Below are 26,605 nucleotides of genomic sequence, written 5' to 3' on the forward strand. Positions count from 1 at the left end.
TAATACTTGTAGACTTAATTACACTTTTAGTCCCATGATATATTAATAAAATCTATGTTTGATTTAAAAAAAATAAGTGACGATAAAAAAAATTAAGGATACGTTTTTTATCCCTTATAAGTTGCTTATTGCTATATGCCTTTTATAATTTTCTTACTTTAAAATTTGTCATCATATTTTTATTTTGGAGTATTCCATTATTATATATTCAATTTTATTAATTGTGTTGAAGTTACAAGATATTATAGAGAGAGAAAAGAGAGAAGGTGTATATGAACCACTGGTATGACCAAGATTTTCTACCATCATAAAAGAATTATAAGATTTTACATGAATGAACTGGATCTCTTATAGTAAGAAAATCTAAAGTTAACATAAGAGATTAGATGATTCAAATATCATTTTAAAATTTTAATCATCTTAAATTCATCAAAGGATCCCAATTCATGAATGCATGGTTGCAAGGAACCCAAATTCAAATTAAAGGCTGTTCTTTAGCTAACAATAATTTATTGGGCTCTAGCTGCCCCTTTTTTATTCTTCTAACGGTGACAAAAAAAAATCTTTTTATAATTTTAACTTCTTTCTTTGTAATAATAAAGTCGTATCTCATTAGATGAATTGCATAAATTACTCCATATCTTTCAACACGATTAAAAATTAAAAATTAAAGTTCCAAACTTTTTTCTTTACACATGATAAAATTTGATATGCAAATATAAAATTTAATGTATACATGTTATGAGTGTAAAATACATTTTTCCAAGTATTCAATGATCACATCATATTAAAAAAAATAAGTTGATAAAGTAAAATAATCAAATCTTTTGTGTAAAAATATTTTAAACTAGTAGTGTATGAGTTAAACGGCCAAATTTATCCCTCATTTTTTCATCTCATTCAGAGACCATGTCCTACCTTTGCAAGGTTACTAGGCAATAGACACTGCTATACAGCAAAACCACTCGCTAATTGCTATCATTGGAACACCATTGTCGTCATTGTTGGAGAAGCACTTTCTTATTCTATATTTTTAGCTTATTTTGCCTCATTGAATGAAGTTGCTTTGTTGCATGGATACTCGATAGAAAATTTTATGCAAATTGTATTCTTGTCATAATGTCTACAATCATTTTACTTATATAGTACTCGAAACCAAGCTAAAAAAGAAACACATAAAGAGAATGGATGAGAGAAAGACCCATAACTCGCAATGCAAAACCAATAATCTTGTTATCAATGTCAAAGTTTGAATAACATAATCTAAAGGCAATCATAATTAATCCCTAATAAAATATAAAATTTCAATTTTCAAGGATTAACTATATTTTTATTTCCTCTAAATGTACAAATACTCACTTTTAGTCCCTAAAGAAACTGTCTCCTTACGGTTCCTTATATTTGGAAACGTGCATGTTTAACCCAAATCCTAATGATATATTAGTTTTCTATAATATAAAATCCTAATCAATTCAGAACAAATTGTAAGTCCAAATATGACAATCTATTACTTACAAAAATCATTTAATAAAGATAAAATTTCTAAAATAAAGTAAAAGTCCTTAAATAACAACAATTATCTTAACTCATTCTGCATCAACAATCGTCCCTGGGAGATCAAAAGGCTCCCTTGATGTATAAAAGTTCAGGCATCCCCTGGTCCCAAGTCAACATCCATAGTAGAGAGGATCATCAACTCAGTTCTTCAGCAAATATCACATCAAATACAAATTGAACTACGGCCAAAAGTCATACAGCAAGAAATGACATTAACATGTGTTTAACCAGCAATGATTACTGTAAAAACTTTTTCATACTATCATCGTATCATGTGTTTGCCACAAACAGATTAAATGATAGTTACCCCAGAAAGAAAGGAATAAAAAAGGGCAGAACTCCAAGGTACAATATTATTAAGACAAAGTCGGCTCTGCATCAAGGTGATATCAGGTCCTGTCTTTCTGAAATACGCAGGAACTACAAAGAAAGAAAAAAAACAGGAAACCAACTCTAAGTAATTTGAGAGGTGCCCAAACTCTCCCCCAAATGGATCTCAATATTTCAAGGGACTAATCTCTGGCTTTCAGCCAAGGAATACCCAAATTTTTCTTTCTTCTTACCTACACCTTAGTTATCTTTGGGTCCTATCATTAAACAACACCAACGCCAACATATCTTAAAATTGCTTTATTGTACTAGAGTATCTATATATTTCTCTCAAGTAAAGACCATGTATAATTGTAGATTCTATTCATTAACATCAAAGTAAATGTGAACTTCAAATTCAAAAAGTTAACAATACAACAATAGTGATCTAAGGATCATATAGGAGGTCACAGAAGCATACAAAGGTCTAATTCAAAATTAAGCATTCTTAATGATTATCATAAGCATAACATGAAATTATTAATGATGTGGACATGCATTATACATTCTACCCCACACATAATTCTAGCATACCTTCCTCAGTTTGGAGATTGGGTTGATCAACCAAGAGTTGCTGAAGTGCACCAAGATCACTGTCACTGCAATGAAGTTAATGCAAAGTGATCAATACAGCACAGAACGAAACATTGGACACCAACAGATGTACAAGCATTGGAAAATGAAAGGCAAGCATCATGAATAAAGTACATGATAAATCTTGCTATCTCTGTGTATATAGAAATGAATACAAATGCAAATGAGTACACAGATCACTAGATTGCCTCTTTGCCTTTGTTTTCCTTTTCTTTTTCTTCATCCTTCCCTGTTATCATTTTGACTCAAATTCTTCTAAAGATTAAAAAACCAGAATGCTTTTAGAGCAGGTAGACAAAGTCCAGATGCCACTCTATTTGCAAATCAGGTAGTGGAAGATGTAACAATAAAATAGAAGAAATTGGGATTTGAGTAGGGTTCTTGGAAAAGGATATTGATAGAAAAGATTTTGATGCTAAATATATAGAAGGTGGATTTCCTGCTACTTTTTCTATGATTATGAATAACAACAAAAGTCTATTATGGTTTAGGAAAAATAGAAAATAAGGAGTTAGGGAAGGGGAATGTTTTCTATTTTTGCAATTCTGTAACTGTGGTGGAGAGCTCATAAAGGTATCCAAGTTGGTTTAAAGGAAGGTAAGGTTTCACACCTTCACTTCACTGATGATTCAGATCTCTTCTTGGAGGAGTATAATGATCCCCTTGTGAATGTTTTACTTCTGATAATACTAAGTCATGAAGACTGTTTATGTTTAAAGATAAGTTTGATTAAGAGAAGACCGGCGGGTTTGAATGGTGATAACAAAATTCTTCTACAGGCTCCTGCGGCTCCATATAGCACCCTCTCTTTTACTTTATCACATACATATAGAGTCAAACGAACAAAATACACACAAGCACATCTGCGCACATGGACACGCAGTTACACACACACACAATTATGACATTTGAATGATTAAACTATAGCAATGGTATTTTCACACCTGGGCTTTAAGGCAATTTCTGATAGTGCTGAGATCACTGATGACTTTAATAAATACCTATTACAAAAGAAACAACTAGTAACTATTTTTTCTAAAAAAGGCACTCGATCAAAATAGTGTTATCAGAAGTAAAATCAATGAAAAAAAAAGCACTTCGGCACAAAGCTTTCAAGCAGAAAATTGTATTCCAATATCAATAATCATTTTGAGAGTTTATCAGCTGTTTCACACCCAACAGATTGATGATTAGCAATCTTGAATTTTCCGACCAAAAAAAAGAAAGAGAAAGAGAAAAGAAGAGTTGTTGCATTTTTTTAATTTTCAAGAACTTTTTGCCCAGCAATGAAACTGAATTTAATTGGTCAGAAATAAGCCAAATGTTCTTATTCAGTATCAGTAGTAGATGCATAACAATTAAGTGAAGGAAGCAGAGAGATTGCAATCAGTTATGGGCTTCTCAGAACTTGAGAATCACGCCCCTATTGGATATTGACAACTCCATTTTAGAATTTAATCCTCATGATAAAATCTCCAATTCTCCAGCCCTAAAAGACTAGTAAAATATTTGGTTTGGGGTACAAGGGGAGGCAGGGTAGAACATATTGACATGCAACTGTTTACACTGCATCATTTAAATAGTCTCAGTTAGTGACTTGAGGTTGGTCTAGTTAAAAATTTACCATTGACATGAATGGCATAGCTCTAACTACAGAGTGTCCTTTGGTTTAGATTCCACAAACAGGAAAAAACACATAACAAGGCACTCCCAACTCACTTTTCTCAAAGCAAAAACTTTAAAATTGACAACATCTGTGTTGTACCCAATGCCCATACCCATACAAGTTGCAAGATAGGTACACAACTATCCCTATCCAAAGAGTACAAAGTCACACTTTGGAGCTCCACTCCTTTTCAATTTTTTTTTATCTAGACCACAGGTATCTTCCACTAGAAGTAATCATATTTGAGCCGGTAGGACCACTATGGGCCGCAAAGCTCTCCACTCCTTTTCTTTTCAGTTAAAAATCTCCTCCTATCCTTTTTTTATTATGTCAGTTCCTTCAACCAATTTATGCTACCAACAGGTTGGAAAATTGCCATGGAACTCTTTATAGATCACTAAAGACATGGTGTTTCATTTGGCATTCTAGAGGACATCTTTCTTACTGAAATAGAGCTAATTTAGATGGTTGGAGCCTTGATTTTTTCTATTTTTTGCTTTCCTTTTTTATTTCTTCTTTTGATGAAAGAAGGCACTTGCTCTGAGTCAAAGTGCATGAAATATGGTGTTGAAAAAATAAGTATCTGAGCTCCAAAAATAAAATGCAATTCAAATGTTAGCATGTTCATTAGACTTCCTGCCAATCTGTCAAGTTCTTGAATCATGTCATTTGATGCATTGAAAATTAAGTTCACGTTAATGCATTTGTGGGTTGCCTAAAAGCATAAAATAATATGTTAAAAAAAAGTCCCAATTCACAATCATTAATCCTTACTCAGAGTTGTATATCTCGTGTATAAACATCAGGCTATCCAAGCAATAAATAAGACTAGGTTTGATGCCAATTTGTTGCTGCAATTGTTTCATGTTCAGGTGACAAGAACCACCTTTCACTTGTTGTCTACTATCACGGTGAATTTTGTCAAGAGATAAGACAATACAATGAAATTCTTCCCTGAAAGTTCAAATTCAAATTTAATGAAATCAGTCACGAAAACATTAGTCATAAACTTAAAATGTCTGACAATATTATTGCATATCACTTTAAATTGAAAATGTTGCAGAGCTGAATAGAAACTCACAATGTCTTTCTCATGGAAACCAAGATGTTCCTCAAAGATTCAATCTGCTTTACCAAAAGAGCATCTTTCAGGCCACTGGCACAATTTAGAACACCATAATTGTTGGAATTTTGAAGCACCTGCTTACAAAACAATCACAATTCACACAGTTACTTACTTCAAGTCCCCCTACCCTAGTGATTCCAGAACTACAACATTAGCAATATCAAGGTCAAAGCAGTAAATAGGGTAAAATAAAATTGTAGACCACAGGTATCCTCCATGGGACAATCCTACTCGAATCGGGTAAGACCACTATAGGCGGCAATAGCTTTCCATCTAGTATTTAACACAACTGCTGAGGTAAATTAAAATAAACAAAAATTATAAGTATACAGTAAAAGTATAAGTGAAATTACCTGCAACCTATCAACAATATGAGAAGCATTCCTAAACTGTGAAATTAAGCAAGATTGAAGCTCATCCCATCGACTCATTTCTTCCCTAACTTTCCTGAATTTTGACTGAAATTTTTTCACTATCGCTTCCATCGTCAATCCTGAACTGACCAGTGATGAGCCAGCAATAAGCCTTTCACAGAGGAAAAAGTAAATCTTTAGTTACAGTTCAAAATCGTGCTTTGAAGCGTAACATGTTTACAAGATTGCGTTTGGTTTATGGTTCAAAGTGTTCACAATCGTGCTTTAAAGCAAACATGTTTACAAGTTTGAGTTTGGTTTATGGTTCAAACTGTTTTGAAGCGTAAGATCATAACTCGCAGCAGAACCGGGCTTTTCACGAGTGTGTAACTTTTAGATGTGTCAAAGTGAGCCAACCTGGCTCAGTTGAGTTGAGCAAAAAGTGGCATAATGGCCTTATATATGTTGTTAATAGCATTGTAATATTTAAGTAGCCAGCCATTCAAATGGCAATTACAAAGCCTAATACAAAATTACGGTAAAAGTTATCTTGATAATTACACTGAATGCTCATTACCCAAATGCACTTAGTTAAGCTAATTAATAATGAAGTTACTGAAGTTAATCACTCAATCTTATAATGAAGTTACTGAATAAGCACTTAGTTAAGTTGATTGATTACCCAAAATGCACCATAGTCAACTAACAAACATTGACATTAAGCTCATTACCCAGATACACTTAGTTAACTAACACTCTCATCAGAATTAGCGTCTTTACTGTGAAAAATTGAAAACTTAAAAGAAGCCATTGCAGTTATTAAGAATGCTGATATATGTGCAGATAGAGATTATGAACGAATCAATTCCAGATAATTGAATTTAGAACAAACAGAAATTACAAAACACACCTGAGTTTCAGATTGGGTATTATTTTGGAAAATAAAAGAAGAAAAAAAGAAACGCACGAACCTGGGTGAGAGGGAAACCAACCGTGACGGCGCGTCGAGATATGGCTTAAGGTGTGGCAACAGTGAAACGAGCCCACGACGGCGGCGACGCTGTTGAAGCAGTGGCTGCCGGCTGTTTTGATTTTTGGAATATTCTATTAAAACAAACAGCTAAAAAATCAGTTCATGCAAAGTGATTCCTGGAATTATTTTCTCACTTTGCCTTCCATCAAATCAAGAAATCATGCTTAAAGGCAGACACAGGGGCACACACTACAACTCGTTTCTCACCCATCATAGATGACATGTCATGTTCATAGATTGTGTGTGTGAATCTTATTTTTGTAAAGATAGACTAAAGAAAATAACTATAAAGGTCCTTGAAACATCCGCTCTTGCTAGTTTTGTAAAGGCATGGAGCACACTACCATATTGATTTATAGATTCAGGATTCTACAGTGAACTCTTCTTCCAAAAGCATAAATATACATCAACCAACGATATGATTTGAAAATAACAAACCATATCAGGCACTACCATATGGCATGATACAAAATTCTGCTGAACACCTATTTACTTTGTAAAACATTTGGGCGTATAAAATTTCACTGAACAAGTAAGCATTTTTCACTAGCCAACCGTTTTCTCTTAAACAAGTGTTTTGAGTAATCCTAAAACAGACCAACTATATTGCACACATCAACATCATGAAACCTTGGCATAGAAAAATATTGTTGAGCAAGCACATTTGTCAAAACTTAGAGAATTGCATCCTACATTAAACTTACTCCTACAATTGCAAAATCTCTCACCCAAGCAGCCAATAGAATTAGGCCCTGTTTGGGAAAACCCTCAATAAACACTTATAAGAGGGGAAAAAAGGAAGATATAATGAATTGAGCTTCTTCTATAAGCTAAAATCAAATTCTGCACTTAACTTTTATAAAAGCCCTCTCTCATAATCTATCTTGTGCAGAAGCTAGAGTTAACTGCATTAGGGCCTGTTTGGATACAACTACAAGTTAGAAGTGCTTTTGAGACCTCCGATAAATCAAACTCAGCTTTCAGTGAAATTCCTAGGGTACGTTCATATCCACCAAAACCTTTTTTACAATTTGCGAGGTAATTGGTATATACACGCAAATAAAAATCGAAATCTTGTGTTGATGTGATATAGAAAAGGAGAAGGAACTCACGTGAAGAAAAAGGCGGTAATGACAACGCAAATGGCAACGATGTCCGGCGGAAGCGGCGGCGCGAGAAGACGAGTGGAGGCTGAGAATGATAACTAGTAAGTGTGTCTGAAAACCTAATTCCAACAAAAAAAAATATAATTATGCACCTTTACTAAAATATTTATTAAAAATTCGCTTTGAATAAATATAAATTATGCGATAATTTTATAATATATTAGGACAAAAATATACGTCGTGATGCCTGGACAAAAATAATTTATCTTCACATAGAAATAATATAAATTTGCCAGAATATATTTTAATTTAATTTTATATTTTGTATTTAATTTTATATTTATATGTTTAAATTATATATTGTTAATAATAAAATATTTCGAATATAATATGATATTATGTTTATATTGATTATTTATTCTAAAACATAAGTGGTAGTATATATTTTAATTTTAGTTTTATATAAATGCACTTTAGTTTTAATTAATAATTAAAATTTGGACTGTCTATTTTAATTTAAGGGCTCTTATTTAATCTTTTCATCTCATAATAAAATACTCATCTGGTTTGATATGTTCCCTATATATATATATATAATTTAATGTAATTGCTTTTGGAAATTAAAATAAAATATTGTGATAATTTATACTAGTTGGAATAGCATTAACTTATAAATCAAAATGTATAAGCTTATGTAAGTGATATTATATTTAATTCTTTTAAGAAATATTTTCTATTTGAGTGTTATAAATAAAAAAATGTAATTATACTATAATAAAAAAATATAAGTTTGATTTGTAACGAATTAATTTTTAAAATCAAATTCAAAATTCAATTTAATCTAATATTGTTTTTTAAGTAAATGCTTGATTTTTGGCTTATTCAATTTTTATTTTATTTTTTAAATAAGTTTCTAAGCGTTTGTAAATTTTTAAAAAATTATTATAAAAATCAACAAAAATATTATATGTGATAATTTTATTAGTTGATAGTATATTTTTCTACCATGTCAATACATTTAATTTTATTCTTTCTCTTTTTCTTATTCGTTATATCCAAACAATCCAACTTGCCCAATTATTTACAACCACATCAAGGTTTTTCTACTGCTGAGTATCAAGAATAGTGTCAACCTTATATGACCTCCCACAACTCGAGTATTTGTAAATTCCAGTCAATAGTTGTTTTGGTCATTAATGAAAAGTAGGTCTCAATACTGTGCACTTCTTATGTTCATTCTCCATTTCACCCAATTTCTCATAGAGCAACAATAGAATTATAGGAAATTCTTAGAATGTGTTTGGATGATGTAATATAAGGGAGTAAGTATTGTACTGTAAGGGGATAGTTAAAATACGTTAGAATAAAATGTTTTGTTTAGATATCAAATATGTAGAATTTAAAAATGAGGAAATTTTATGAAGTAATAGATGACTCCTAATTCAGTATAAAAAAAAAAAAAAAAAATAGATGACTCCAAATGGATACAATCTTTCCTTTGAAACAACAACCAAAGCTTGTGTATCCGGCATTTTAACTTGTAAGTTATGTACCCCTTCAAATGCCTACAACATAAATATATGGTACTTGTTGAAAAATTTAACACTGTTCAACATAAGTAATTTAACTTCAACACTGTTTTATTGAAAAAGTATGAAAATGGAAGAGAAAGAAGTAGTCAAACCCAAAGATCGATGTCATAAATACGACAATAAAAGCCTTATCCCACAATTTTTGTATCACTAAGTGAAAATTTATAGAAGCCATTTGGAACATCTCTCGTAGCTTGGAATTGTCCATGCCAAGATCACTCAATTGACAATCCCCTCCTTGCATGGAGTTTCAAAATTGTTCCTTTCTAGGTATATACTCATATTCCAATTGGAAAAGGTTTAAGAATAATGGGAAGATCATAAGGTTTGACCGTCCATTAGTATTGAACAACTGTCATAGATGAATGTAATGTAAGTGACTTTACAAGAGTGGCGGGCATTCTTCAATATTAAAGCAGAGAGATGGAAACTTATACATGTAACTAAAATGTAGTCAAGTCAACACACTTTTTAGTAGTCAAGCTACTTGTATAGTTAGTGCATGTAAATTTTTTATAAAATGACTTTTATAGAGTTCATAGATATCAACAATTAATAGTGCATGTGTCCAAAGCATGAGATTAAATTGCTTAAACAAGAAATCAATCTGCTTACATCTGCAGTACTTGATTACTTGCATTAGAAAATACATTAACAAAGCTTTTTTTTTGTTATTTTTTTAATCCAGATATCCTCTGGCTATTGGCTAAAAGTCGAGAACAAATTTAATAATTTATTGAGAAATTAGTCTTTAACTCTTAGCTGGAGATACTCTGGAAAACAAAAGGCATTATTACACCAACAAAACCTATTCATAGAGAAAATTAAGAAAATATATCTGCAGAAACACAACTATATATAAACCTATCCATGAAACCAGGCTATGTTATGTCACAAATGCTACACTTGAGCTTCATCATGAGATTCCATATTTGTCATCTGATCAGCACTCGAAATCGTACTACGAAACATCTGAGTGATATTAGCAGTGTAGTTAAAGAAGAAGGAGGAGGCTAGTAGTAAAAGAAGTAGGTTAATGATAGAGTACCACAAAAACTCATTAAGGAGAATCCAAAGCAGTGCCTCACATCCAACTACTCCTGACACATGGAATGCTATGTTTGTACTCGGCAAGCTCATGTCAGCAATGAACGCAAGGACGTGGGAAAATATAGCAAGGAGGAAAAGCAATATGATTGGACTTAGTTGTTGAAAGGGATTGGTGTTGGAGACTCCATACTTAATTCCAATACAGGTTAACTCCAAGACTATGAGAACAAAGTAGGGTTCGTGCCTATTCATAATGAAAATGATGAGAGTGAAAGCAAGAAAAAGAGATAATTATTGTGCAGAGGAGGAGAAAGGGATATATGCTGCATAAACATGTCTTCTTCTCTTCTTTAAATAGGCAGCTAGGTACTGTATAAACATCTTTTTGCTAATTTCTTTTCTTCTATTTATAAATGAGGCATGCATGTCTATGATCTATCATTGGCAGATCATGCACTATATAAGTCATTACTCCAAAATTGATTGGTGTGAGACACCATGTTGGACTGAAGCTTGGAGAGAAAGTTTAAAATAAATTAATCCATTTAAAATACGTTTTAACTCACTTTTTTAAAAAAATAAAAATTGTAAAACTGTATTCTAATATGTTTAGGAAAGTGGTTAATCAAGAGTGTTCTTCATCTCTTGGTCTAGCAAAATTAGATGGATACTACTTTCGAGTTTTGTCGTCAGCGATATTGATGAAACAGAATCTGCATTTGTCGGCTTATAATGTTTGTCCCACTTCATGAAAGGGATATATATGTATTTTTAATCCCCTTCCCTACTACTTCATAAAGTTTTTACACAAATAACTTACACAAATTAAAGTTATAGATTCCACACACAACCTTAAGTCATAAGTACTATCACTACCACCCTCTCCACTCTCTTGATATTGGAGTTGTGGTACTAGGCCTCTGCGTTGAATTATCTCCAGCATCGGCATGAAATCTAGTACCCTCAAATTTATCAATTGTTAGGTATTTTAGCCGTGTTTCCCGGATTTGTTTAAATATGGATATAATAAGATGGGTGGCTTAGTAAAAGCATACAATGTCATTACGAGTAAGTGGTTCTCCACTCCAGCACTTCCCATTATCCTACTCAACATTTTTATTAGCAAATTTGAAAATAAATTGTCATAATCAGATTACTAATAATAAATTCATTATACAAAACAATCTGCCGAGACCAATCATTACATTTTTAAGCAACACATCCAACGGTTAAAAACTCTTCGACACAGTATCTCACTTGTGCATGCTAGACTCCATTTATTATTAAATTTACTCTACTCGGTCTACAAAGCTTAACTAGTTACTGCATTAGTCTTTTAAGCATTTTTTTCTCCCCAAAATAGTCTTATAAGATCTAAAGATTACTAGTTTCTGCATAAAGCTCACGTACTATCTTTCATCCTGTTCTAGGCTACCAATTATTCAAATCAATTTTACCAGAATTACTAGTATTGCTAGTTTTGGGGCAAAAACAGGAAACAACTAAACAATCATTTGAAAGTAGCGATAATGTTTTTGGATTATCATGTCATTGATGTAGAATATCCATCAACTTTGTTGATAAATAATCTTTGTTGTATGACTAATCGTATTTAGTATAATCACTCCTTCTAACCACATTTTATCCATTCACAGGACTTAAACAAAAGATATTAAGGGAATCTAATCTAATTCCACCTGAACCAACATGTTGATGGCCATATATCAACACTGAAGATGAAAAAATAAGTAAATAATAATTGATGGTCTATTGACCCTTGAGGTCTTGATGATGAACCAGGCAAATTGGGAGACAGAACTTAACTAGTTTTTCTGTAACAATCAATCAGTAAAAATTCATAAATTACTCTAATCTATAATGACGTAATGTCCAAGGTCACAGGCAAAACTTCACTTTTACAGAGATGCTCTTACACCCACAACTTAGGTTTGAACTTAACAAATAGCTGAATTGCCGAAGCAACTTCTTCACAATAACTTATCCTCATCATGCTTGATCTAAGAGAAATTATAGAAAACTCTATGGGAACAAAAAATGATCATGTTTATGATTAGGAGAAGATCAAAACCTTTCTGCCAATCTGGCAGTAACTGCTCTTAGTTTTGAATACACCTTTCCTGCCGGAGATCCCAGGATCAGGCTACAGAGAGAGTCTCTGGCAATCTTTATGTTGGAAAAAGATCCCAATATGTGAATTTTGGTGTCAGCAATCACAATCCTTGTCTTTGATGCATTCTCAATGGCGAACTTTGTTTTACCACCTTTACCAGATAACCTTCCAATAGCACGAGACAAGTGATCGCCTCGAAGTGTTTTAACATCCTTGATCTCAAAGGACTCAATGTAGAGCTCATCCAAACGCAAAAGAGCAATGGCATCTATGACATCAAAACCCAGCATGAAAGCATGGGCAAAATCAGCACATTTTTGCAGGTTACTAATATCAGGGGTATCAGGCCTTGTTTTCAGCTCAATTCTACGACCCTTCAAATTCATACGAACATCAATTTTCATCTGTTCATATATGGGAGTATAGATATCCATCCAAGCTTTCTTGAGAGGGGTATATCGATGAGGTGGAACATTCACCTTGCGGAACTGAACCTGACCATCAGACATCTCATGAGGCTTCAAAGGCTCAAATTTTGGCTTTGGTGGCAAAAGCTTGACTTCAGATGGGACAGTCTCAACATCCATGGAAGAAGCTGCCTGATTTGACTCCATTCTGCAACTGATCCAAAAGCAACCCGAAATAAGTTGATTTAAAATATACAAAAACTACATGTAGAAGTTAAATGTAAATAAGCCAAACCTATTTCTGCAGTTCTAGATAAGAGCAGCATAATTATCAATCATAAATAGTGGCATGGCGTAGAATGTAGATGGCCCCAAAAACACTAAAGGCCTATAGGGAGCAGCACGGCTGCTATTCATAAGTTTATAAATCCAACATAAAAATTCCCTGGTTAATGGACTCAAATCATAGACAAGTATAGCAGAAACAGAGCAAGTCTCGTGCTCTAAACTTTTATGTTTCAAACGAAGACTAAAAACCCAAAAATACCCAAACCTCAAAACAAATACGGGTAAAGGGGGAGTTTTCCCTCTGTTAACTATAGCAGATGAAACAGCTGCCATTCCCTGGGATAACAACCGCTATTCATGGACATTCAAAGCCTGAAAAAGCAGCCTGAGGTCACTTCACACTGCTTTTGCGCTATCGGTAACTATGATGAGCAGAGCAGAGCAATTCAAAATGGAACCCAAGCCCAGGCTTTGCAAGAACGTAAAATCGATCAGGTGATCAAAACCTCCTTAGCAAACGGCAATACAAAAGGACAATACTTAAGGACATTTACACTTATTCAATGACTTAAAAAAGAGCAACACAATAAACATATAGCAATTTCACCTCCTTTTCAAATCCGCTTCCTTTCATAAAATAAAATTGGACGGAATCAATTCAGAGAACACAACTTCATATTAATGATTTCTGCGAGATTTTAGCAAAATTGTGTGAATAAAAAGGGTTTTAGCAACAATCAGGTAATTATTAAATTCAATGGAACCATATCAAGCATGTATATACTTGTAAACAATGTGAAGAAATTATGCAAACACCATTGATAGGTCCATAAAATATAACCCTGTGATTTATAATTGAGTGGAGTCACTAGAATAGAATGAAATGCATGAAAATTAAAGAACAGAACTACGCGAAGGTAAGTCAACGCTGAGGTAATAGCATACCACGTAGAGTCAGAGACGGAGAAACTGATGTTGCCCAACGCTGCGGCGATGACGGTGAGAAGAGGTGGTCGAAGGTTTGACGCAGTTTCACTCTCTCAGGGGTTTTTATAGGGATAACCCTTTGTATTTTTTATATTTGTTCGAGGCTATTCTTGTCCTTTCGTTACCTTTTCTACTTATTACTATTTTTATTTAATTATGTAAATATGTAATGGTTCCGTTCCTGCCTTGCTGGTCTTAAATGGAGTGATGTTTGTAACTTGTAACAGTTTGATTTGTAAAATATTATCAAATTGTTCTGAGGATAATTCATAATTTTTAAGGTTATTATTATAAAATTTATCAGAAAATTTTAAGGTTATATTATTGATTAATTATATAAAAATTATTTTCAATATTCGTGCATATACTATTTATTTTATTTTCAAATTTGAAAATAAAAAGTAAGAAAAGAATAAAATAAATACAACAATATTATTAAATTAATAAATAAGATTATATATATAATATTATATATATATATATATATATATATATATATATATACTTTTTTAAGAAAAAAATGCATCTGTGTAATCCACTCTTATCTTATTCCCTATAAATCCATAAAAAAAATAAAAAATTAGAGTAGTGTAGTGTAGTCCACTTGTATCTCGGTGTATTTAAAATATTTTATAAGCAAAATATATCTTTTTTTGACTGAATATGCAAAATATATCGCCTGTATAAATAATTATATATTTTGTTCTTCTATTGTTATTATAAAATGTATTTCAAACTTGTTTTGTTTGTATAAATAATTATTCTAATAAAGAAAATGAAAGTATAAAATGTATTTCAAACGTGCTTGTATAAATAAATGTTCTAATAAAAAATAAAAAAATTACTTATTTTTAAAATACTATGAAAAAATAGTAAACAATCATTGTTTTTTGAAATTTATTTAAATAATATAAAAAAAAGTTAACCGTGTGTAGAATTTATTTGTAAATATTAAGGAAATTTTTTATTTCATATTAATAAATAAACAACGCGCCATATTGATAATGAGAGTAGGAAAAACATCATAATAGATCCTTCAAATATATTGAGATTTGATATTTAATTTTAGAATTTGATTTTTTAAAATAATTTAAAATTTATTTATAAACTTATGTATCATGCTTTTAATGAGACTCAATTAAGGAATTCCAAAGTGAATTATATTTGTTAGTATTATTGAAAATCGTTAGTTTTTGTGAAAAGCATTTTAATCAAAATTAAACTCGAATGGGATAAAATACATGTCAAAATGTTGATTTTAATCCTTATAAGAAAATTAATATATTTTTTTATCTTTATATTTTAATAGAAACACATGTTTTTATCACTTTTAATAAAATGCAAAGATTAAAAGCATATTAAATTTTTATAAAGACTAAAATCAACTTATAAATAATTATGGGAGATTGCAAATATATTTTACTCTATTTAAATTTTATGACAACCAAACTTGTTAAAACACCAAAATAAAAGTACATACTTGTTTAGGAAATATTGTAGACAAGAAGCAACCTCCTCCTTTGAAAAACTTGACTTTGACTATGAGGATAAGAAACTGACCTGTATCGATGTTAGCAATGTTTACACCCTCACCATATCTTGCCTTCTCCCATATGGAGTCTTTGGGAACCACTCCATCACTTTCTAGCCCAAGAAATTCCCATGATCTAGTAGTTTGCAATTCATGCCCTTTGTTCAGAAACACAGACACTACATTTGGATTTTCTGCACCCATCAAAACAACACAACAATATTTAGCTTCAAAAGGGCATGTTTTATGCTATCCAATCTCCAAAGATGACAACAAAGCAAAAGAAAGTGGAAAAACTATACATGTGATTCACTTACTTGCTATGTCTTGTGCATGTTCCTCTTCAAGTACAACAGCAAAACCATTGCTGTGTTTATTGTATGAATAAAATATTGCTTCTTTGGCCTTCTCATGGCTGTGAAGGAAATATAAACTTGAGTAGTCAATTTCATCTATCCCATAATTAAGTCCAAAACATTCGACAAGAGTTTATTGGATTCTATATATATACCTTCCCAAGTGTGAGCCTAATAATTTGTAATGGGGATTTGTTGCAAACTCAAGATCACTTGCTGAAGGGTTTGGGCCATGAGAATGCCATCCTAAGTATACAATATAAGACTACAACAAAGAAAAGATAAAACTTAAAAAACCATTGAAATGTACAAGCTAACTTGCACAAGCATATTATTACATATTTTGAAATTAAAAATAATATAAGCCAAAATTCAGCAAAATTTTCAAAAACTGAAACTAAATGGAGAAATGAACTTGGCCTTTTGATGGCATGGGAGGATTGCTGCAAGAAAGACCAAAGAAGCAACAATGAGATAAGGTGGAAAACAGAGGAACCGATTTTGTTCCTCTATGTGATGTGTGTCACCTTGAGGCTATGCTTTCACATGAATACAATTTCACTTGTTCTTGAAGTGATTAGTCAACAATGTGATAGGATTGGATTTGTTCTGAAAGCAACCTTGGATACAATCAATCAATCATGTAGGGAAACAACTTTCAAAATCACTCTTCATGAATGATTAAATCTTCAAAGTAAATAATTAGCAAATGGCAAATTTAATTTTCAGATAATAAAATAATAGCCTTATTATGCGAGTACACTCTTGTATGATTATAATTATTGTTTTAAATATGGCACAAACAGTTTTGGAGAAATAGTTTGATCAGTTAGTGTTTATTCCTTCATGGACTTTACTCGTTCATCGTAACGGGCACATTTGTAAGCCCAAACAATGAGTAAACTCGAAGAGAACTCAGTTTGTGCTTTGTTGTTACTAACCCCGTTTTTTCTCTTTCCACTTTCCATTTTTTTTTAATTTTGTATTCTATCTCTTTCTCCACACTCCTCCCCCTCTCTTTTAACCTTTTGGGTAAATAGTCACATTCATTTTTGAAAGTGCAAGACACTGACAAATGGGTCTATAAAATATGAAAAATTCAAATTTAGTTTCTAGATGTACAAAAAATATGATAAATTAATCTTATAAATAATTTAATGACAAATTAGTTTCTAAAATTTGTAATTTAATGTTAAATTGATTCTCAAAAAATATAATTTATCGTCAAATTGATCTTTAAACATTATAACTTAATAATAAAATAATCTCACATATTTAATGACATGACTAATTCATTACACTTTTTGTTTATTCTTTTTAGTAAATTATTAATTTAATCTCTCAACTATTATCATCTCCATGTAGTTCCTACAGTAATAAAATTATATAAAAAATCTCTCAAGTATTGAATATTCATCAATTTAGTACCTGAGTTGGTATATGGATCAATTTGAAGAATTTTTAATATTTGGAGGACTATTTATTATGCTTTCTAATACTCGGGGAATTGCCTATATATTTTTCTTAGTTTAGGAATCGTTTAGGAGAAAGATTAATACTTGAGGAGTGAAATTGAGGGTCTATTCCTTTTTTTCGCTATTAGTCAATCGGATAGAAACCAGTTTTTTGTTTTGTATAAAAATTAACATAACGAAAATATATTAAACTTGTTTCCGTTTTGTATTAAAAAAATAGCATAATAGAAATATGTTAGACTTGTTACCGTTTTGTTAATTTTTTTCTCAAAAAAAAAAAGCTAACATAACGAAACTTGTTTCCATCAAGGTATTTTTGTAAAAAGGGGAGTGACTGAAAAGAGGGAAAATGAGAGTAAGAATAACATGGACCCTCCATTTTTCATCCATTCTACAAGGCATTGACTTTTATTTGGCCCAATTCTAATACATGTCTCGAGTAAAATATATTTCAGTTCTTTTTAATAAATATAATTCTATTAGTCTTTTTTTTTTTATTTGTTTAAATTTTCGTAAAAATTCTATAACTATTAAGCATTGTGTCACATCACTAAATTATCAGGCAGCATGACTAATAATGGCATTGGCTATTTTCTTAAAAAATAATATGGGAATTAAATTAACAAAAAAAAATTAAAGGGCAAAAACCAAATGAAGTTTGTAAAGACTACAAAATATGCTTAGACCACTTTTAGACCAAGTCTGTTCTTTATTTAGTAAGACTCAAATGTAATTCATTTAATTATATAAAGTGTGTTAAAAATAATATATTATTTTGTTCTAGGATCATATTCATACGTATCAGTAAAATGATTAAGTTTAATTTTTTTAATATAAATTCTAAAAAAATGTTGCTAGTTTTTATAAATATGACTTTATTGATTTTAATTTTCTCTTTAATTTTTTTTCATTTTTTTTGTTCATCATAAATTTTAAAGTTTTATAAATTAATTATACCAATATTAAGTAGTAACGTGATATATAAATAGTCATGTCACATTAATAACATTTTGAGGTGTCATGACTATTTTACATATCACATAAACAGTTAACAATGATATAAGTTATTTTTTTAAAAAAAATGAAAACTTAAGAAAATTAAAATTAACCAAATAAATGTTAAATTAGGACTCCAAGTTAAGTTGATTTGATCCAACGTCAATTTATCCTCAAAATATATTGAGTTTGATTTTTAAAACTAGAATCCATAATAATTTCAAGCCAAATCGAGTTAATGGAAGGCAACAAGTCATAAATCGTGAATAGTGAGTTGTGTAACTTTTCTCTTTCTCTCTCAATCTTAAGCCTTAATAAACCTATAAACTCTAAACATCAAATAAAATATAAATTTCATTTCTAAATGTGTAAAGCACAGACAAATTCGTCATTGAAAGATATAAATTTAATTTTTAATCATTGAAAGTGAAAAAAATACAACAAATTCATTCACTGTTAACTTTCATCTATTATCGTTAATGAAAAAACCTTGTGACATAAATGGACAAAAATGTCACAAAAATAATGACCATCATGACTGCTGAATTGATTGGACCAAAATGTAATTAAGTTTTCATTGGACCAAAAATTTGACTATTTTGTTCGACCTTAAATTTTATTTTATTTAAGGGTAAAATATAATTTAATATTCATCTTTTCTCCATTTTTTTTATCATTATTCACCGTTAACTTTCATCTATTATCGTTAATGAAAAAGTTTGGTGACATAAATGGACAAAAATATCACAAAAATAATGACCATCATGACTGTTGAACCAAAATGTCATTAAGTTTTCAATGGACCAAAAAATTGACTATTTTGTCCAACCTTAAAATTTGTCTCATTTAAGGGTAAAATATAATTTAATATTCATTTTTTCTCCATTTTTTTATCGTTGCAAACATAACATTATAATAAATACTTAAAAAAAACAAAAAAAAACAAGCATAAGTTAGAATAAACATAATATTGATTAATAAACATAATGTTGGGTTTCTTTTTTGTAAGGATTAACTAAATTTCTCATTTTTTATAAGTTAGACCAAAATTGTAAGTGTTTATTAATCAATATTAAGTTTATTATTATATTTGTTTTAACTTATGTTTGTGTTCTTATTTTTTAAAATGTTTATTGCAATGTTATGTTTGCAATGATAAAAAAAGGAGAAGATGAAGATTAAATTATATTTTACCTAAGTTAAACAAAATTTGGGATCTAACAAATTAGTTCAATGAAAACTTACTAACATTTTGATTTAATAGGCATTTGGCGATATTTTTGTCCATCCGTGTCACATAGGCTTTTTCATTAATGGTAATAGACAAAAGTTAAAGGATGAATGAATTTGTCGCACTTTTTTTATAACTTTTGGAGACTAAAATTTGAATCTTCATCTTTCAGGGACAAATTTGTCAGTGTTCTATGATGGTCTCGAGTCACCATTGATTTTCTTTTTCTTTTTCAATTCTAATTATTATTGTGACTAAATAATTAAGGAAACTAATATAAAGTTGATAAGTAGTATAAGATCTTGATGCGTTCATATGAATAAAAATTATTTATTTAATAGAAAAACTTGTGTTTAATTTTCGTTATTTGTAAAATTTTCTTAGATCAATAGCCGTCACCATCTATCATCTCTAACTTATGACTAAAGAAAAATTAAGCAAGCCACAATTAGTAGGCGAAAACGCTAAGAGAAAACTAAACTACTGTCACCATCTAACATTATGTAGTCCTAACGAAAACAAATTCAAAATCATCCAGTGGCAGGGCCACATAACGTAATACACTAGCAACTAATAGAAGATCCTCTCGTAATATTCCATATTCTTGCCAAAGCTTCTAGCATAAAGCATAATGCACTTGCTTGTTAAACTTCAACAACTCTTCCTTCAGTTTTCTCTCCAATTCCAAGTTCAATCTTGTGGAGAATAATACTTCATCAACTTTTGTTAGAGGTGAGTATTTCATCAACTTTCTTGTGTTGTGTATTGTTTCATCATTTTCTTGAAAGTTTCAAGTTATACCCTCTTGTCCTGTGGTTGTTTTAGTTTCCTATGTTATGCTGAATGATTGTGGTTTTGATGCTTGAGTTAAAGTTCTGTGGAACTCAAAGCAATCTTTGTTTCCTTTGTTGCATGTTATGTGAGCAAAACTTGGTGGTCCACATTTGCAGTTTCATCTTTCATGTCCTTTTGAAGGCAGAACAAAACACACTTAAATTGAAGTGGGTATCTTTCTTCTTAGCCATTATAGGTGTTTTATTATTGGGAGACAATGGAGTGGTTTTTCTTACCTTAGATACAAAGTGATCTTTATTTCTCCTTCATGCGTGATATTAAAAATGATATATAAAAGAGAGTCAGTCATCTTATCATCATTTCATTCCCTTCAATTTGTTTCATTCCAAATATATAATTGACAAAAGGTGGAGAATATAAAATAATTAATGCAAGATAACTTTAAAAAATGAACCATTGATTATTAAAAAGGGAAAATTCACTTCCTATGGAGATTAACTTCCATGCTCCCAGAACTTTTTTTTTTTTGTATGCAAGTGAATGCTATCCTCTATAAGAATACTACAAAAAACACAAGGAAATCTCTGGGTTTTATGTTACAGGCTTCTCATGATTGAGTACATGATTTTAAAAAACAGTCCACAACTTCAATTGCGGTCGTAATATTAAGATATTTTGACACACCATGATCATATCATGACCACAATTGCAGCCACATAAGCTACATTTTCATGCAATTTCATGTAATGTCAACGATGGTAAGGAAACCACGACTGTAATTGCAATTTAAAACTATGATTGAGAAAAATAGACTTTTGTTATTCAAATTATCAAAATGTTAAGTTGCTAAGAGAGGATATAAATTTGTCAGTCATGATCTATTATCTATATACTTTTATTTTTTTTTGTTGAGTCTTACACTGTTCACTCTTACTGCTGTAGTGGTCCATACATGGTAAAGGAAAGAATATGATCAGTTGAATTTGGTGATAAAAAAACAGACAAGTTCATGCTTTGACTAGTTTTCCTAGACATACCAATTCATTGTACTTCTCAACACAGTGCTCCAAATTCTTTATGATAAACAGTGAGTTAACTAACTGCTCTGTTGTGGCCAATCTGGCTTATGTGGCAACTATGATAAGCCAAGTTGAAGGAGTGCTATGTTGTGAAACCGAACAATATGAGCTCATTCCATTGCATCTCAACAACTTTGGTTTAATGAAAATCTTAAGGTATCATAGTGATGTGACTTGGTAGGCACATTTCAAATTATTTTTATATTCCTTTCGCACTATGAGAAATCTCAAGATTTCTGCATGCACACCAAAAGACATTGTCTTAAAGCGTTTTGGCCCAATCAAATTAAAAGTTTAGACTATTTTGAATAAATTAAATCCGAGGTCAATGTTAAAAGACCAACGCTTAATTTTTCATTACATTGGAAAATAAATTGGAGCACTTGTAAGTGCTTGCTGGCATTTTGTGGGTGGCATGTTCTCTCTCTATCATGGACTTATGGTCTTTTCTGCTAGCTGATTTTGCTGACTTTAGTGACTTGCTCAAGTGTTTCCCTTTCATCAAGTTGGCATGTGCACTCATCTTCATCCATTGTGCTATACATTTATTGTTGAAGTATGCAATAAAAGGAGAATATTATTTACGTCTTTTAATAAGAAACTGAGACTGGAGAGCAAATTATATTCAAACTTAAAAGGACAATGGCATGGATATTAAGATAAGAATTAGAATATTTATTAACTACCAATTTGCATTTAATAATTTAATGTACTCAAATCTGCATCATAAGAACTCCTAATCTCACTTTGTCTTTTCGATGTTAAAGGAGCTTCCCCAAAAACATAGAACATCAATTTTTTGCATGGAATAATGATTTTCATGCTTGATAGAGGTAAAATCTAAAATGTAAAATTCTCTAAAACACGGTGATAAAATACAACAATCAAGTATCATCAGAATTCAGGAGGACCTTTTGCATTCATGAATATGTTACTTTTCTTTTCATATGATATACATTTTTTGTAAACAATAATACCTTATGGTTTACATTTGAAGAGCACAACATAAGTATGTACATAAAATCATAATAATAATAAAAAATCATCTGAGAGAAAGAATTAGGTTCATCAAAACAAATCCTGCACAACAAATTGAAACAACCTATTTCTTGGGTATGTTGAATAACAACAAGCTTTCCTATCTTTCATTGAAGCTGCAAGATCTTCAGAATCCTTTCCAAGCATCAAGAACTTCATGGAAGACTTCAGAAATCAGATCCCTATCTGCATTTCGCAGGAAGGTATTGAAATCATCGCGAATTTCATATATTTTACCAAACTTCACAAGATATCGGATGCAACTCATCTTCAGTTTCATCAACTGATATAGAGATGCATTTTGGAGCCTCTCAAGTACATTCTTTGTGTCAATATCTTCTAGAAGACTTTCGTGGCATACATCTCTCAAGTCAGATATGTCATACTTGTCAGCCGCCTGCAGAAGGGCCAGCCTATGAGTCAGAAACTCTTCATGTTTGATTATCCCATAAAGATAATAGAGAAAAGCCTGGCATGATTCAAGTGACATGTCTGAGATGTTTATGGTTGATAACTCTTTCTCCTGAAGATTATGTGAGAACATGCTGCGGAAGACAGGTGATCTGGCAGCAAGAACAGCTCTATGAGCTCCTATACTTCCATCAGAAGCATTGATGGTGATGTCTGTGTGAATGCCTTCTGTTAGCATTCTACCAAGAGACTCTATGGCTTTTGCATTTGATCTTTGCTGAGTAAATCCTTCTGCCCAAATGGAACAAGGTTCTCCACCCTACATTGAAAAATAACATTCCAAGTAAGGTAAGGTATTTGTATTCTGAGTGCAATGCACCAATTCAATCAGATATTAAATAGGAACAGTCATGATACAAGGGGACTATGACCATGACCCCATGCAGTATGCTCTCAAAATGTAAATAGATTAACTTCATAGAAATAAATTAATAGTGTAAAAGTTTTTTATGCTATCATTCTATCACAGATCTTTTGTATGATAAGTTTATTTACTTTTACTTTTATATGATAAATAAACTTATCATACAAAATAGTAATTCTAACCATGATTTCCGATTGATAGATGATGGTTACAATGATAATGCATGAGAATTAAACTCAACTTTATAAGTACTAGTCCATTATCCATAATATCCCTGCTTCATCATTGGTGATTATCCATCATGGCTGAATAAAGAAATTAGTTAAGTGCTTATGATTATAACTGCGGATTACAAAATCCTATCAGTACACTAACTTGATTTTAGCTAGACAGTCGCATTCCAAATGCCTCAAAATAATCATCATTTGCAATGAACATTAAAGGGAAAACCATGGGCAAAAAGATGTGTATTTAGAACATACGTTTGGGGATGCAGTCTTCAAATCAAGAAACTCTACGTCAATAATGAATTTCCCAGTTAGTGGAACCTCAATTGCCCAAACAAAATCCTCGTTGTTCTTTAACACTTTGTCCTTTATTTCTGCATCATATCAAAAAAGTATATATATACTCAGAAAACATGGGAAAAACTCTTGAAACAAAACATGCTGAACTTCACAGCAAAACAGCTTTGAGAAATTTTGAAGATGCAAACAAAGTGGCATAGCATCAGCCATGCTATCTTCTATTTGCAATTATCACTGTACTACGATGTACAACAACATCATGCAAATACACGCCAGAATCTAATATTATTGATTATTCTCTCTCCACAGGAAAAAGTAAAAGGAACAAAAAAAAGAAAAATGTAAAAAATTTAAATATATTTTTATCCCTAATAAAATAATAATTTTATTTTTGGTTCTTCATATTTTATTTTAGTCCCTAAAAAATTAGAGAATTTTGTATTTTCTCTCTAATAAATTGATGAATTCTGTTTCAGTCCGGACTAATTATAAATGAATTTTTTTTTATAAAAAACAAATACAAAATTCCTTAGTTTATCATAGATTAAAGAAAATTAAAAAATATTATTTTATTAGAAACTTAACTTTAAAAAAAATTGAGTACTAAACAAAAGTAAAAATCAAATATTTATTATGAATACAAATATATTTAAGCAAAAGTAAAAAAGTAAAAAGAAACTGAGACCTGGATGTGTGATGGCCTGGCGACCTCCAACAGAACTAACGACCCGAACGATGAAAGATGCAATTGGGGGGTTGTCTCTCGTAAGATTGGATATTTCTGGGAACAATTTAACAAACAAAACCCTGTTTTTCTCCACCGACAAATGCCTTCATTTCAAAAAATAAATAAATAAAAAATAATCACACTCTCTGTTCCAATTTGACACCAAAATTCAACAACTCAAAATCTGAAAATGGGTCTTCAAATTACAGTGCAAAAAACCAAACTTTCTGAGGTGCCAAACACTTTATCACACATCCAAACCAATTTATCCACGTGGGGTGTTTCATAATTTATATGATCAAACAAAGTACACAACACAACCCCACTTGTGAGTTTTCTGTTTCCTACCTTAAAGTGTATCTTAAATCCAAAGGAAACATGGTCACTTTCTTTTTCTTGTTAACAGACAGATAGATAGGTATGGAGAGAGAAAAATACCAATTCCAGTTTCCGATCTTGAAAGGATCTGATTTGCGGTAAGTGCAAGAAGCCAAGTTTTCGATTCTCCATTGAGCAAGGCGCGGTGTGGTTTGGACTCTGTATGCAGAATCGCTCATCCTATCAGCAAAAGCAAGAGCTGTTGTGATTTCATGGATGCAGTCCAAAATTCCCTCCAAGAAAAACTCTCCCGGCTTTCCCAGGTTGTTGAATCTTTATTCTCCAACTCACTTCACTCTTCATATGAAGATCCTCTGTTTCTCTCTCACTCTGTTTCTCTCTCACCCTGTTTTTCTTCTTTTATTTAGCTCAAAAAATTCAGACAGCGTTCAACAGCATTCACTCTGGCTTTGATTAGATTGCAATTTCTTTCAGAGGTTTCGGACACGCAAGGATTTTGGGGTTGCTTTTACCCATTTTTCGGAGATTAAAAGAAGAAGAAGAAAAATATATATTTTAGAGAGAGAAAGAGTGATTTGTACTTTTATTGGTATGGGATGGTGATGGCCGATGATAAATGAGTATTGCTTGGTTTGTTCTTAACATTTTATGATTGAGGATGCAGAAGGTGTACGTGTTGGTTTTTGTGTAGATTCAAGATGAACTTTTTGTTGGGTCATGTGTGAGCGTGCTTTAAAGGGAAAAGAATTTTTAATTTTTGGTGCTTTGAAGCAAAGTATCTGTTCCTGACCAATTTCCCTAAACCACATTCTTGGATTGTGGAGGCTCACAAATAATAGTTTCATTTAATAATAATATCATTATTATTGTTATTATTACTGTTAAAAAAATAAAATACATCTTTAGTAATGTTTTCATATTTGATGGTTTATATTAGTGTGTTATTTTTGCTTAAAAAAAAGTGATGGAATGAAACAAGGTTTTATCCTTCTATTTAATCATACCTACTCTATTATACCTGGATGTTAGAGAATTTGCTGGAAGAAAATTGTGCATCAAACAAGATTTTTGTAACTCGATGGAGAGTTTGCAATAATAGAAAAAAGTGGTGGGATGAAATAAAATTTTATCGTATTATTCAATCATGATTACTCTATTATACTTGGATGTCAGATAATTTTTTCTAAAAAAATTGTCCATCAATCGAGATTTTAGTAATTTAAGATAGAATTGAACCTGTAATAATAATAAAAAAAAAGAATCAAATAAAGATTTTAAATCACTTGTGTCAATCCGTATTAATAAATTATTTGTGTATTCTAATTAAACTTAAAAATGATATTAATGTAATCTTTTTAATATTTCATATGAAGAGAAATTGCATTTATTTGATTTGAAGACTTTGAAGTTCAGAAAT

The 26,605-nt window shown here is 31.2% G+C and overlaps 3 protein-coding genes and 3 long non-coding RNA genes across 18 annotated transcripts; 2 read left to right on the forward strand and 4 right to left on the reverse strand.

The window, feature by feature from the left end:
• Nucleotides 1-1,307: 1,307 nt before the first annotated feature.
• LOC114423601 (uncharacterized protein At5g43822) lies at nucleotides 1,308-7,942 on the reverse strand. Of its 7 annotated transcripts, none has more exons than XR_003668865.1 (9): nucleotides 7,811-7,942; nucleotides 6,637-6,769; nucleotides 5,666-5,837; nucleotides 5,268-5,386; nucleotides 4,961-5,140; nucleotides 3,465-3,521; nucleotides 3,132-3,383; nucleotides 2,461-2,525; nucleotides 1,308-1,656 (listed from the first exon to the last, which is right to left on the reverse strand). XR_003668865.1 is itself a non-coding variant. In XM_028390425.1 (8 exons), the coding sequence occupies exons 3-8, from the start codon at nucleotides 5,795-5,797 to the stop codon at nucleotides 1,646-1,648; spliced, it is 564 nt and encodes a 187-aa protein (XP_028246226.1). In that variant the 5' UTR covers nucleotides 5,798-5,837; nucleotides 6,637-6,769; nucleotides 7,811-7,942; the 3' UTR covers nucleotides 1,308-1,645. The 7 variants fall into 7 exon arrangements, 3 of the variants coding, with proteins under 3 accessions (XP_028246226.1, XP_028246225.1, XP_028246223.1); XR_003668864.1 differs by having other exon boundaries at nucleotides 1,308-1,736; XR_003668866.1 differs by having other exon boundaries at nucleotides 1,308-2,525; nucleotides 3,132-3,309.
• Nucleotides 7,943-12,177: 4,235 nt separating this feature from the next.
• On the reverse strand, nucleotides 12,178-15,938 carry LOC114423602 (RNA-binding protein pno1-like). 5 transcript variants are annotated; one of them, XM_028390427.1, is made up of 2 exons: nucleotides 15,820-15,938; nucleotides 12,178-13,198 (listed from the first exon to the last, which is right to left on the reverse strand). In XM_028390427.1, exon 2 carries the CDS (start codon nucleotides 13,189-13,191, stop codon nucleotides 12,529-12,531), a length of 663 nt encoding a protein of 220 aa, XP_028246228.1. In that variant the 5' UTR covers nucleotides 13,192-13,198; nucleotides 15,820-15,938; the 3' UTR covers nucleotides 12,178-12,528. The 5 variants fall into 5 exon arrangements, with proteins under 5 accessions (XP_028246228.1, XP_028246231.1, XP_028246230.1 ...); XM_028390430.1 differs by having other exon boundaries at nucleotides 12,178-13,192; nucleotides 15,820-15,903; XM_028390429.1 differs by lacking the exon at nucleotides 15,820-15,938 and adding an exon at nucleotides 14,218-14,538 and having other exon boundaries at nucleotides 12,178-13,192.
• A 184-nt stretch (nucleotides 15,939-16,122) lies between these two features.
• LOC114423603 lies at nucleotides 16,123-16,688 on the reverse strand. The gene is made up of 2 exons (XR_003668867.1): nucleotides 16,302-16,688; nucleotides 16,123-16,205 (listed from the first exon to the last, which is right to left on the reverse strand). It is a non-coding gene; the product is annotated as an uncharacterized LOC114423603 (long non-coding RNA).
• A 3,789-nt stretch (nucleotides 16,689-20,477) lies between these two features.
• Nucleotides 20,478-23,697, forward strand: LOC114423605. 3 transcript variants are annotated; one of them, XR_003668869.1, is made up of 4 exons: nucleotides 20,489-20,580; nucleotides 20,722-20,849; nucleotides 21,586-21,878; nucleotides 22,877-23,697. It is a non-coding gene; the product is annotated as an uncharacterized LOC114423605 (long non-coding RNA). The 3 variants fall into 3 exon arrangements; XR_003668870.1 differs by lacking the exon at nucleotides 20,722-20,849 and having other exon boundaries at nucleotides 20,478-20,580; XR_003668868.1 differs by lacking the exon at nucleotides 20,489-20,580 and having other exon boundaries at nucleotides 20,587-20,849.
• LOC114423604 (BTB/POZ domain-containing protein At1g55760-like) lies at nucleotides 22,594-25,442 on the reverse strand. The gene is made up of 4 exons (XM_028390432.1): nucleotides 25,288-25,442; nucleotides 24,808-24,953; nucleotides 24,078-24,196; nucleotides 22,594-23,490 (listed from the first exon to the last, which is right to left on the reverse strand). The coding sequence occupies exons 1-4, from the start codon at nucleotides 25,404-25,406 to the stop codon at nucleotides 22,888-22,890; spliced, it is 987 nt and encodes a 328-aa protein (XP_028246233.1). The 5' UTR covers nucleotides 25,407-25,442; the 3' UTR covers nucleotides 22,594-22,887.
• Nucleotides 25,353-25,726, forward strand: LOC114423606. Its single transcript, XR_003668871.1, has 2 exons — nucleotides 25,353-25,490; nucleotides 25,596-25,726. It is a non-coding gene; the product is annotated as an uncharacterized LOC114423606 (long non-coding RNA).
• Nucleotides 25,727-26,605: the final 879 nt, after the last annotated feature.

Source organism: Glycine soja, chromosome 8 (assembly GCF_004193775.1).
Source record: "Glycine soja cultivar W05 chromosome 8, ASM419377v2, whole genome shotgun sequence".
In the NCBI taxonomy this organism is placed as follows: domain Eukaryota; kingdom Viridiplantae; phylum Streptophyta; class Magnoliopsida; order Fabales; family Fabaceae; genus Glycine; species Glycine soja.